The sequence below is a fragment of the Labeo rohita genome, chromosome 7, assembly GCF_022985175.1.
Source record: "Labeo rohita strain BAU-BD-2019 chromosome 7, IGBB_LRoh.1.0, whole genome shotgun sequence".
Classification (NCBI taxonomy): domain Eukaryota; kingdom Metazoa; phylum Chordata; class Actinopteri; order Cypriniformes; family Cyprinidae; genus Labeo; species Labeo rohita.
Genome location: NC_066875.1, coordinates 8,289,258 through 8,303,019, shown reverse-complemented (window position 1 = coordinate 8,303,019; position 13,762 = coordinate 8,289,258). Strand labels below are relative to the sequence as shown.

Sequence of the window (13,762 nt, the reverse complement as noted above, 5' to 3'; positions counted from 1 at the left end):
TCTTGTTGAGAGTGTTATATGTTTTAATATGACTATGTGGTATGGACTACTGCCAGTTAAAGAAAAGCAAAAACTGGGTCGAGTAGTTAAAATTGCTAGTGCAATTGTAGGACAACCACAAAGACAACTGAATGAAATCTATCAAACAAAAAACAAAAAGCACAGGGTATTATTGAAGATTGCTCTCATCCTTTGAATGTTTGAAAAACATTTCAAATCCTTTGAAAAAAGGTGCTTTAGGCAACCTCAAGCAAAGAAAAATGTGTATCAAAAGTCATTTATGCCAACTGCTGGTAGAATTTTAAATACTGGGATCTGAGCGTGAGTAGGGGTGATTGTGTTACTTGCTGTCTTTTATGTAATTTGTGTGATGATGTTAAAAGTATTTTTGTAGTGAAGGCAAAATCAAATTTCCACTTGTGGACAATAAAGTGACTGAACTAAACTACCTGCAACTGGTTATCCACATTCTTTAAAATATTTTCTTTTGTGTTGAATGGAAGGAAAAAAAATCATAGAAGTTTGGAGCAGCTCGAGGGTGAGTAAATCATGACAGAATTTTCATTTTTGTGAACTAAGCCTATAACATTTTATAAAAAATAATGCAAAATAGTTAAATGAGCAGTAAAAAACATTATGGCTGTTAAATTTCAGTTCACTCACTTGGTGGATAGACCAAAAAAGGGTATTTTTATACCCTACATGTACTGTAAGTATCCTAAATGGCTCCATCTCTAAAATAAACTAGTCTCTAGTTTTAAGCCATCTTACCCGCTTCATCAATATTGGTGCATTTCTGGTACATGGAGGTCCGGAGAGTGGGTGTCCTGACATTTAACATGCGGATCTTGTCAACACGGGAATCAAACACTCTCAGCGTGTGCTCTTTGTCCTCATCATCGTGGCACAGGATCTTGCTGTCAATGAAAGAGGCAAACATCTGCGTCTCCAAAAAGCGGGAGAGGAACGGCAGGTAAGGTTCAGGCTGATCCGACAGGAAAGAGGCCTGCAGTGGGCAGAATTCATAAACGGCAAACACAATGAAGCTGCTGTAGGCTAAAAAGAGTATCGGCATCCTAAAACTTCTTACTTAGCTACTCTAGCTCAGTGGTTCCCAACCACATTCCTGGAGGCCCCCCAACACTGCATATTTTGTATTTTTCCTTTGTCTGACACACCCATTTCAGGTTTTAGAGTCTGTACTAGTGATCTGAAGATATGAATCAGGTGTGATTTGATTAAGGAGACATGGAAAACATGCAGTGTTGGGGGGCCTCCAGAAACGTGGTTGGGAACCACTGCTCTAGCTTACAACCCAATAAAATCAATGTTTTTTGTTTTCATTTTTCTGGGTACATTTTAATCATCTAAAAGAATATCTAATCAAATTAATTCATAAAACTTAAGCAATAAAACTTTTTAAAAGTTTTAAAATAAAAGTTCACAAATGTATAGTGAAGCATCACCTTGTCAAAGTTCTGCATCTGGTCTCGGTTGCTGAACCAGGACTCTTTGTCTTGGCTGGGCTGAATGACAAACACCTCATAGTCAGAGAACATCTGTGTGAAGCGGTTGGCGAAGACCTCTCGCACCTGAACGTTCAGCTGATGCATTTTAAACTCCTCTTCATCACACTGCACTTTTGAATCCTTATTAGTGCTTGTGTCCTCCTTCACATCCAACTGTCAAACACACCAAATGAAGAAAACTATTATAAACAGTGGGGTCAGGGGTCAGTGACACAAGAAATAGAGGGACTGCTTGTTGTGATAGCATGACAAGGCAAAAGTGTAGCTCTTGAATAATAATCAGGTTTATTAAACTTACATATTTCAAAAAGTATGTTTAACCATTTTGATAAACAGTCTATGTGATGTATTGAACCAGAAATTCTGCAGTATTTATCCATGAAATGTAAATGTATTACAAATAAAAATGCTAAGTAATTAGTGAGACTTGTCTCCTATGTAACCGCACTTCTGTTAACCCAAACCACTATACAATATAAATCCTCCATGTTAATGTGCGTTTTAGTAATTTTTCTGACAATTCAGTCGCAAGGTTCGTATTTCTGTCTAGTGTTCATTTGGTACTTTTGTTAATGTATTTATTAAGACTTTAAAGACATTAAATTTAGTTAATCTTTTAGTAATTGTGTAGTGTTTTTGTCATTTTTATTATTTTTTTGTTTTCAAATAACTCTATATAGCATATATTAGTTTTAGCTTATTTAGTTTTAGGTTAACACTTTACAATAAGGTGTCATTTGTTAACATTGGTTAATGTACTAACTAACGAACAAACAGTGAACAGTACATTTATCACACTTTTTATTAATCTTTCTTAATGTTAGTTCATAAAAATACAGCTGTTCGTTGTGTGTTCATGTTAGTTCACAGTACATTAACAAACAATTTGTGATTGAATAATGATTTTTGATGAATAATACATTAGTGAATGCCAAAATCAATATTAACTAAGAGTAATAAATGTTGTAAAAGTATTGAAATATATATATATATATATATATATATATATATATATATATATATGACGCTGAACCACAAAACCAGTCACAGATATATCTGAAGCTGAATAAATAAGGTTTGTATAATTTGTATGGTTGTATGGTTTGTTAGGATAGGACAATATTTGATACAGCTATATATATATACACATACATATATACATATACATATACATATATATATAGTTTTAGTTAATGTTAATGTGCTAATGTTAATAACCTAGTTTCTGTCGCATGACATTTAGTGTTTGTCCAAACTGTTATTTCATTCCTTCATTTCAGATCTCAGTGCTGGCAGAAGATGTACTTCATCCTTGAAACTTTGGATTGGATACAATATCACCCTAATGTAATGTCAGCATTAAAGAGGAAAAGAAAAAAAAGATCACCATGTTTTTCATACTAAATTACACTCATGACATTTCCCAGGAAAACTGTTTAAGTTTTAACAACATCTTTAAGTACTTTAAGTAGCAACAGATCTTTTCTTGAGTAAAAAATAAACACATAAATGCAGGGCAGGACTTGGTTCTGTCCATCGATTGTTGATAGGATGAAGATGAAGAAAAAGGTGGGGTATAAGCAGACTAAATGACTGGAGAAGCCCAGCGTATGTCATCAGAGAGGATTCTGACATTTTTATTCATGTGAATTTCCGTTTTTAAATGTCAACTTTATGAGTAAAAGGAGGAGTTAAAAGAGAGGAGGAACAAGAGAGTGGGAAAATGTGGCAGCAAATATCAGCACACAGCTTTCAGAGCTGATCTGAGTTATCTATTCTCCATGGTAACACCCTGAATGGAGAGCAGGGAGTGCTGGGAACGGAAGTCTACAAATCTGCTTTGATTTATGAAGCAAATGAGGCTCGTTCCCAAGAGGATATAACCATACAGAGCAAGTGGCAATACACAGAGAGCAAGAAAAGCAAACAAGTGCCTGACAGCTCACTCTAAATAAGGGAATCACTGAATATCAAGTCAGTATGATGGAATTTAACTAGTACAGCTTTAAGCCTGTGGCAAACTCTCTCCAGGAGCTATATTAAGAGGAAGGGGTCAATCCCTGGTCTTTAGACAGAGTGTGTTCTTAAGCTGCTTACTGTCATCGAGAGAGACCTCGAGTTTCTGAGAATCAGAACAGAGCGCGCTCAGTCTTAACAGCCATTTGTTCATCTTTTCATTGCCCACACAATGATTATAATTATTGCCCACACTGAAAAGATCTGTTTTCCACAAAGCAGCTGTCATCACTGCTCAAGTCATTGTTCAGTTCAAAAAGAAAATTACTGAATTCACAGCAAGTCCTCAGAGAAACCAGCTGAACTTTAAAACACGGGAGTGTGAAACAAATGTTGAATATTATGGTGGAAATACAATTAGTAGTACATTTTATTTTATTACGTTTTTATTAGTATTACATTATATATATGCAACAGTTTTTTCTAGGTCTTGAATCTGATTGGCTGATAAGAGCGTAATATTAGAGTGATATCAGAACTCCAACAGCCGTTTCACAGTTTGTAATTGTATCACTCCATATCACAACACTACTTCTTTTACACCGAGTGTCATGGTGAATGCCTAAATCCAGTATCATTTTATAAACCTTACCGTTTTTGTGTCACAGAATGCAGTTGTAAGAAATAATTTGTCGGACATGTGAGTTCCAGATCGTCAGCGGCCGTTCTGCGCTCATGAACCCACCCGAGAATGCCTCAGATCTTCTCAAATTTACTGCAGTATAATTTGTTATGGGTAAACCTGATGGTAGTCTTTGGTCTCATTAATCTATTGTTTGTTCCAGAGAAGAAAGTTTTGGCAATAATATTTTATATAAATAATAGTATTTAAGTATTGAGTATTGAGAAGTAGAAGTTTAGTATTGGTGCGCTCGTGATGATGATTTTTGTTACATTGTTTGGCCATTAAATGGCGACAAGAGACTGTTTTTACAAGTCATCAGTAAAGACTTTTACTTTGAAAAGTAAACGGAAGTTATTTTCAGTTTTAACAACAGCTTGACGCAGCGAAACAAATGCATTGAGCAGCAAAATCACCCTTAACAGATGAAAGGATATTAACGTTACGACAAAGATAACGCTTTTCTCCGCAGAAATTTAAACTAAAGTTTACTGTGAATGCGAGACCGATCTAAAGAATGAATGCTGTATCAAATGCAGGTAATCACACTCGCCCAGTCCATTTCCGTGAGCCATATCTCATGTCTACTCGTGCGATATTGCTTAAATTTGCTTAGATTAGTAAATTTTTAAGGATGTTGAAAAGCTTTTTGTAAAGCACTTAGTGCTTGAGGTCTGAAGTAGTGAAAAATATTTAATATTTAATTTTGAGATCTGTTTTTTTTTTTCTTTTTGGATAAAAAAAACTGTTTGTTTGTTTGTTTTTACTTCTCGTTTTGCTTTAATTATGCAGTTCCAACAAAAAACAGTGCTATAAACAGTGCTTTACAAATTATGTCCCGTCCCTTCCAAGTCCTTGTTATGTTATTCTAATGTGGATACCAATCAGTGTGATAATCAAATATTGTAAATGTTTATTCACTTGCCTGCTAGCTATAAACACGTTTTTCATAAATTTGTACAAACAAATGGACAAGTTGAAATTGGAACCTGTGGCTTTGAGGAAAATATTTGGATATATTACAGAACATTGCTTTAAAGAACTATAACGAGCTTTCCAAAAAGCATAATTAACACTGGTTTGGTAAATACTGTGTGTGTGTGTGTGTGTGTGTGTGTTAGGCGTACATTGTGTCCTCATTCGCACGCTCACCTTCTCCAGACTGACTCCAGTCCTCTTGACCAGAGCTTGCAGACGAGCTATGGTTTGGTTTTCTCTCAGCAAGTACGAGTTGAGCGGTGAGCCGGCCAGGTTGCCGTTGCGCTTGTCAGAGGCCATGTCACCCGAACGGAAGCCCCTGAGCTTGCTCTGGCTCTCGCTGCATTGTGGGTTTGCCTCTGAGGATATGCCGAACCCCAACAGAACCTCCGAGATCTCCTGGATGAACTCCAGTTTGTTGGGGAACTGAGGCAGGTCCTCAGGTAGCTCGATAAAGTGGTTGTCGATATCGACAAAACAAAGGTTGGCCTGAAGGGTACAAGAGTCATTTCATTACAAACACTGATCTATGAGATTATGCAATGGAGAAAACACACCAAAGATACTCAGTTGAGAATTATATGCTATATAATCATATACAAAAATGCACACTAGCAAAAAAGTACTTAATAGTACTACAGCACTACCATATACAATGGTATTCTTTAATGTATCTTTGACATATAACATGGTACCGAATGAATATCAGATAGACATACTATGATTTTATATGATTCTCAAGTATATAATCATTGGATCAGGATGCTGCTACAATACATTTCTTAAAAAGGAGAGAGCTACAGTACATCAGAGAGCTTGTTTTCCCTGCAGGTTGGCGCCACCGATTTCTTTCATAAGCACTAAAAGTAAAGTGAAGCCGACCAATGTTTGATAGAAGATTTACTCCAAAAGGAACTCTACATGAAAAGCAGATATTTTACTTCTGCTTGTCAGGTAAGATCAAGGAAAGATGAGATATCTCATCAGTGAGCAAGGTCACAGAGATTATATTCCTACAAAAGGTTCTACCAATATTGTTTCAGTCACATCTCAGTAGGAAGATGAAAAAGAAGAGAAAGGTTGTAAAGGGAGATATTATTATTCTGTACTCTGAAAAATATACTCCGGTATGTTTTAGTCACATACTATTTCTATGGTATTACAGCTATATATGGTATATGTAATATTCAATTAACATTAATTTGACATTACAAATGAATAAAAGAAATGATGAAATTTTTCTATTTCAAATAGAAATATTTTCAACTTTCTATCCTGAAAACACACCAGAAAAATACAATATTAATATACTGTTTTCTATTTTAATGTACTTGAAAATATAATTTATTCCTGTGATCAGCATCATTACTCCAGTTTTCAGTGTCACATGATCCTTCAGAAATCATTCTAATATGCCGATTTATTATTAGTATTATTATTATTATTATCATCATCATCAATGTTTGAAACAGTTGTGCTGCTTGATATATTTTTTGGAACCTGGAATCTTTTTTTTAAGATTCTTTAATGAATAAAACGTTAAAAAGAACAGCATTTTTTCAAAATAGAAATCTTTTCTTCACTTTTTTCTGTTTAACATTCTTGCTGAATTGAGTATTAATATCATTCAAAAAAACGACTGACCCCAATTTTTTAAACTGCAGTTTATTTTGTTACAAAAGATTTCTATTTTAAATAAATGCTGGTCTTTTTTTTACTTTTTATTCATCAAAGAATCCTGAAAAATGTATCACAAAAAAATATTAAGCAGCAAAACTGTTTTTAACATTGATAATAAATCAGCATATTAGAATGATTTCTGAAGGATCATCTGCCACTGAAGACTGGAGTAATGATGCTAAAAATTCTGCTTTGCATCACAGGAACAAATAATATTTTAATGTATAATAAAAAAAAAGTAAACAGTTATTTTACATTGTAATAATATTTTACAACATTAATTTCCATTCTGTATTTTTGATCAAATAAATCCAGTCATGACAAGCATAAGAAACTTATTTAAAAATCATCAAAAATCTTACTGATCCCAAAATTTTGAACGGCAGTGTATAGTAAAACAGAAAACACTATTAAAAACATTTTAAAGGGGGCATCAGATGAAATTTTCACTTCTTTGCATTTAGCGTGTCTGAAAAACACTGAAAGCTGAAAAGAAAACACGCAGTCAGTTTGTTATGCACTGTCTGACACTAAACCTGTGTCATCCAGCGAGTTGTTTCAATTTGCAGCCGGTTTCTACATAGATAGCTAGTTAAAAACACTGAAAGCTGAAAAGAAAACACGCAGTCAATAGCTGCTTTGAAAAAGACAAACTCCGAGCCATATCGACGCCCCACTGAAGAGAGGGGCGGGGTGAGCAGAGCTCATTATCATTTAAAGAGAAATGCACCAAAATGGCTCGCTGTGAACAGGGCTGTTTTTGACAAGGTAAAAAAAAGGGTGTTGTTTTAAATGACCACTAAGGAATTTTAACCAAAGTATATTACAGACATTTCATGAAGACCCAAAAGAATCATGTGCATCCGATGTCCACTTTAAAAAATATACATTTACGTACATCTCTTTTGATTGGCCAGAATTAGGATTTCAGCCTAATTACCACAAAGATGTTGACGCATTAGCTAATGAGATTTAAGCATGAGTCTTTTCTTTAACCGAGATGCGTGTGAGGCCAAACAGGCCATTATGATCACCACCTATAAGGCTGCTGCACTAATTCTTTGGAAAAAGCACATGACATCATCCTTGAACATAAATTCATCCTAACTGAATTGCAGGATGAGTCGGTTCTCTGGGAGCGGGTGAGTGTGTGTCACGCACCTCTTGGGGAAGTTCCAACTTGGTGCGGTCATCCTGACCGTTGGAGTGCAGACCCATGAGGTAGGGCACAGGAGCGTCCAGGAAGTGGAGCAGTGAAGCGGGCAGGATGGGCACGTACACATGCTGCCATTGGAAGGGGAACATTAAGGCTGTGATGCTCTCCGCTACCGTCATCAGCCGCTGGTAATCTGGATGGCAAAAAAGACACAGACGCAATCAGACACAGCACTCCCAGAGCAGGGTTACTCGACGCAGAGCTAATTTACAGAATGATGTAGATTATCCATCACACTAGACAGAATAATCACACCTGAAACCACAACAGGTGCAGGATTTTTACAAAGAGATGAAAGCAAAAGTTGTGGTGCTTCACAGCAGGGAAAATTATAACCTATTAGTGTTACACTGCGTAGGATGTCATCTATCTACAGTTGAGGTCAAAAGTTTACATTCACCTGCTCTTAATGCATCGTTTTTTCCTTTTAAAGCATCAGTGAGTGTTTGAACCTTCTGTAATAGTTGCATACAAGTCCCTCAGTGTAAAAAAATTGATCTCAAAATCATACAGTCATTGTTAGACAGGGTTCAAATACACAAAATTGCTGAAAGACCAGAGAATTTGTGGGACCTAAAGGACTTTTCTGAAGAACAGCGGGCAGTTCAGGACAAACAAGGGACTCATTATCACTAAATAAAAACACACAGCTGTGAATCATTCAGGCAACAACACAGCATTAAGAATCAAGCCTATGTAAACTTTTGAACAGGGTCATTTTTATCAATTCAACTATTATTTTCTCTTATGGACTATATGTAAACATCTTTTATGTGAAATATCTTATTCAGGTGGGTACTAAATAAAAAACAACATGCAGTTTGTACGATTTCTCTTACTTTGGTAAAATAATTAACATTTTGCATCTAATCATATACATGTCATCATTTACTCACTCTCATGTTGTTCCAAGCATGTATGAATTTCTTCTACAGAACATAAAAAAAGATATTTTGAAGAATGTTGGTTACCAAAACGTTTCACATTAACCTTTATTGAATTTTCCCTCACAATATAGTTTGTTATATAAAAACTGTGATACCATAGAAATTACATAATTCTTGTCACCAGTGTTAATATCAAAAAATACGAATATTAGACTTACTTAAAAAAAAAATAAAAAAAAAACTCACTGAAGACAAGTAAACAGCCAGCAATTAAATAAGAATAAGAAACTAAACAAGCAATAGGACAAAAAAAAAAAAAAACTACAGTTGAGAGATTTTCTCTCGTTTGTTGTTTAATTAACATGAATAACAGACAAAAGGAATATTAGACTGCTGTCACTTTAAGAGCTGTATATCAAATGTACTGTTACACATAATGTGTTTTCTTTCTCATCTGTTTGCTTTCACCTAAGACCTAAATTACTGTGTTTGTGAGGATACTTGCAAAAGACAGGCATTATGACACATACAAGTCTATCAGACAGTGTGTGCATATGGCGAAATGAGTTGTCTTTCACTGCTGATTGCATTTAAACTACTTAAAAATCACTTTTAAACCGCAATTCTTAAAAAAAAAACATGCAAATGATACGTTTTTGTGACGTAGCACAGCAACGTCACGTGAGCGTGTAACCGCAATAGAGAAAACAGTCCAAAATCTCTACCGGTTGACAAATATCTACCGGTTAATCACTTAGCCCTAGTTCACACAATACAAGCCAATGAAAACACAAAATTGTTTGGTAACCAACATATCTTCTTTCACATTCCACAGAAGAAAGAAAGTCATACAGCTTTGGAACAACATGAGAGTGAGTGAACGATGACAGAATTTTCATGTATGGGTAAAAATGCTTTTTATGAGGATCACAGTTTTTACTCCATTATTCGATTTACAGAATTGTAATTTTGTGTGTGTGTGTGTGTGTGAGAAAATGTTCTTGCCATGCACTCATTCGGATATTGCAGAAATGCTTTAACTGAGTGCTTCTTAAGTGACTGGCACACAATGCATTCTCAAGTGGCCATTTAAAACTAAAAATATCAAAATATAGAGGATAATTATTCTACGTTATTCTCATATGCACAAAACCCAGACAAAATGGGCAATTTTTAATGTTATGGTCTCCACCCTGCAGTCCCATAGGGTGTCACGACTGTCAGAGAGACAGGAATACTAAACCAGCCTCTAAGCACCCTGAGTAACAACAACAGGCCTATTCACACACACACACACACACACACACACACACACACACACACGTACGTTCTCTCTCTCATCACATCCCACACGCCGACAAAACTTGGTGTAGAATTTACTTGGAAAAAGCTTCAAAGAGAAAATTTTCACTCAGAAATGGTTAGTAAATGTCACAAATAATTACAAAGAAATCAGGGCTACCTACTGGTTTAGTTTCATTTTTAAAGTATCTTTTCAGTTATTTAAATCATTTAATAATTCTGTATTCAACATTTTATATTACAACACTAATCTCAACATGAATTTGATTGCACTCATGCCACTTCTGAGCCTCATTAAACATACAAAAATACACCTAAAAGCCACTTTTGTGTTCTTGTCTGCCAAAAATATACAATTTTTTTTAAAAATGACATAAAAGATAACATACTTTTAATAAAGTTAGAAAAAATGCCATTACAAAGGTAATAACAAAATTTAAGGAGTCAAATATTACCTCATAATGGGAAGGGTAATTTTTGATCAGATTTTTTGATTACTGATTAGAAGGTGCTCTTAAAATTTTGACTCCTAAATTTCTTAAGTTATGACCACAAGTGGGTTGTGGCTAAAAGAGATACAGCCCTGACTGAAAACTAACAATGAAATGAATTGTTCTACCTATTAGATTGGTTTTTTTTTTAACATCTACACCTACCCCAACCCTAAACTTAGCCCTTACTATAATACAAAACAGTTTTATTGCTGTACAGTGTGACAAAAATAACGTTAGATTGATCTTCACATGCCCTGTATCCCTTCTAGCCTTAAACCCACAAGTGCTCCTAAAAAGAAAAGTAAGTGTAGAGCCCTGGAAATGGCAAGAAATACTTGAATTAAATGTGAAATTTTGAAGTAGAAAATGTTATAAATAATGCTTTGTCAATTTTTTAAAGATTACTGGAGTATGTTTTGCAAGAAAATACAATTTCAAACTTTCAAAATGTCATGTTTAACTCAATATGCTACCATTTTTTTGCAATTACTTGTGACATTAACCAGCACTTTCAGACTGAAAATTGTTTTATAGCTTTTTTTTTTCTCAAAGAAATCCTACCCATTTTTCAGTCACCGATTCATCGTAATAAAAATAAGCAAGAGTCAGAGGTACCCTAACAAAGCTGCATTATTAATTTTTATATTAATAAATTAATTTAATTTAGGTTTACTTCATTTTACCTAAAGAAAATGTGTTTTCATACATTTAAATAATTTAAACAACTGAATATTATTTAATATTAATTATTATTATGTTTTATTAAGTTCTAATAATATATGAATACAAGTACGAACCTTTACATCAGAGTAAAGCTAACTGACTGTCCTGCAACTGAGGCAGAAGTCTATATAGAGAAATGAGCAGAAACTGGCGAGCATCCATCGATCTAGCCGCAGATGCCCGTCTCAAGAATTCACGTACCTGGGAAAGGGCCAGGGTATTTATATATGCTACAAATGTGCCTGATATTTATAGAACAGCGTAGGCTATCTTGTTTTTTAGAGCTCACACCCCTGCCGCGTGTGTGCGCCACTCAATCTAATGACATCAAGTCCTTTTCATTCTGGACTCTCACTGTCCACAAACATTACGCTACAAGCATGAGCCTTCTGGATACAGGAAAAGGATGATGTCATTTCCAGCCAATCATATTGATGCTGCATCACCACCATCCTCCGTATCCGGAGGACGGTTGCTAAGCAACACCACAGCAATGCATCCACCCAGCCCCCTGTCGTTTTGTAGTTACCTCCTGTAATTCGCTCTTCCTTGTTGGTGTAATTGATCCAATCAGCACATCTGCCACTGAATCGCAAAACAATCTTCCCATGCTGCTTTAAATTCAATCTAAAATGGCCTGCTGAGGATTTCCAGGAGGAAACACTCCCAATTATATTGCGTTTTACATGCGAATCAAACAAAGTACATGTACTGTAAGTGACATTTTCATAAAGATATTTTGACATATTGTGAGATATACTGTGAAACTTCAAGCATATGTTAATGATGAACACAAAAGACTCTGAGCACTACAATTTTAATTAACTTCTAAACATATCTGCTTAAATACTCCACAGAAAGTATGGAGTTTTTAATTTGCAAACTACCAGATGTTTTTGAGAAAAGGGTAGGCTGTGAGTTTAAGAAGAATGAGAGAGAACAAAGCGCTAAGATGAGCTCACACGGACACTGAGATGGAGAGAGAGTGTGAAAAGAGAGAAAGAGCATGTCGCAGTACACTGCAATATAACCGCCTGTTTATTCTCTTGTCTAAAACCAGCCTGTATTAAGCTGAACAAGCCAAAAATCAAGAAAAGGAGCTAAAATCAATGTTTGCGTGGCATTCATTCAGATACCTGTTACATGAGTGAAAGGCCATTAGATTTAAATTGGCTTTAATTTGAAAAAAACTGGTGCAAGCTGGCAGCAAAGAGCAACACTAATTTATGTCCAAAAGCGTTCACTAAAATAAAGGCTCTGTATTTACTCACTTTGGACTATTAAGAACAATGATTTATGACGTTGAGCTAATTACAGCCTACACGTTAACAATTTACAGAACCTCTATTAGATTTTCCAGTTTTCCTACTATATATCCTATTAAAACAGCAAGCTTATATGGGACATATGGAAGGACTCATCCCTTTTAATAAAACCGTCAATGACCTTTAGCTTACACTGCAGCCATAAACCAGAATTTGTTCTTGTTAGTTGGTGAGTTAACATTAACGGTCATCTACTGCTGGTAGATGCCATAACTAAACCATTACAAACAGATTTTAATCTCCAGTGACAATTATTTAAAAGTAGTCATGTAGGGTTGCACAGGGATGGTAAATTTCCTGAAACTTTCCTAAATTTACCACAAATTTTCCGCTCCTCTGCAACCCTACTTCTATGCATATATTTTCTAATGACATTTGATGTTAGATACTCCAATTAGCATAAAATACATAACACACTCACAGACTTAGTTCACCCAAAAATGAAAATTCTGTCATTAATTACTCAACCTCATGTTGTTTTAAAACCTGTAAGACCTTCGTTCATCTTCAAAACACAAATTAAAGGGATAGTTCACCCATTATTTACTCACCCTCAAAGCATCCTAGGTGTATATGACGAATCCAATCTGAGCTATTTTAAAAGTTGTTCTGGCTCTTCCAAGCTTTTTAATAGCAATGGGTGGGGGTTTCTCTTCAACAGTCTAAAACAAATAATAAAAAGTGCCTCACACAGCTCCTGGGGGTGAATAAAGGCCTCCTGTAGCGAACTGATGTGTTTTTGTAAGAAAAACATCCACATTTAAAACATAAAAATAATTTTAATCTAGCTTGCGCTAACTGCACACGAAAGCCGCTCCGGCCGGATGACGTAGGATGTATGCATAGAGCATGCGCAAGTGAGCAAAGGAAGCAAAGTTTCATTACTTTAGTCTTTAGCCAGTCTCATCTTGGCTTGTATCGAAATCTTCCAAAAAATTTTCTTTTCAAACCCTCATTTTATACTTCTAATTTGTGAACATTGTTATGTTT

General features: G+C 35.2%; 1 protein-coding gene across 3 annotated transcripts in view; it reads right to left on the bottom strand.

Annotated features, from left to right (window-relative positions):
* The window catches only part of dennd5a (DENN/MADD domain containing 5A), a 62,944-nt gene that overhangs the window by 23,116 nt on the left and 26,066 nt on the right, over positions 1–13,762 (bottom strand). For all 3 annotated transcript variants that reach the window (XM_051114380.1, XM_051114378.1, XM_051114379.1), the window contains 4 exons: positions 7,987–8,174; positions 5,320–5,634; positions 1,467–1,682; positions 772–1,006 (listed from right to left, as the gene is read on the bottom strand). In XM_051114380.1, the coding sequence (XP_050970337.1) occupies positions 772–1,006; positions 1,467–1,682; positions 5,320–5,634; positions 7,987–8,174 (954 nt within the window). The remainder of the gene's footprint in view (positions 1–771; positions 1,007–1,466; positions 1,683–5,319; positions 5,635–7,986; positions 8,175–13,762) is intronic.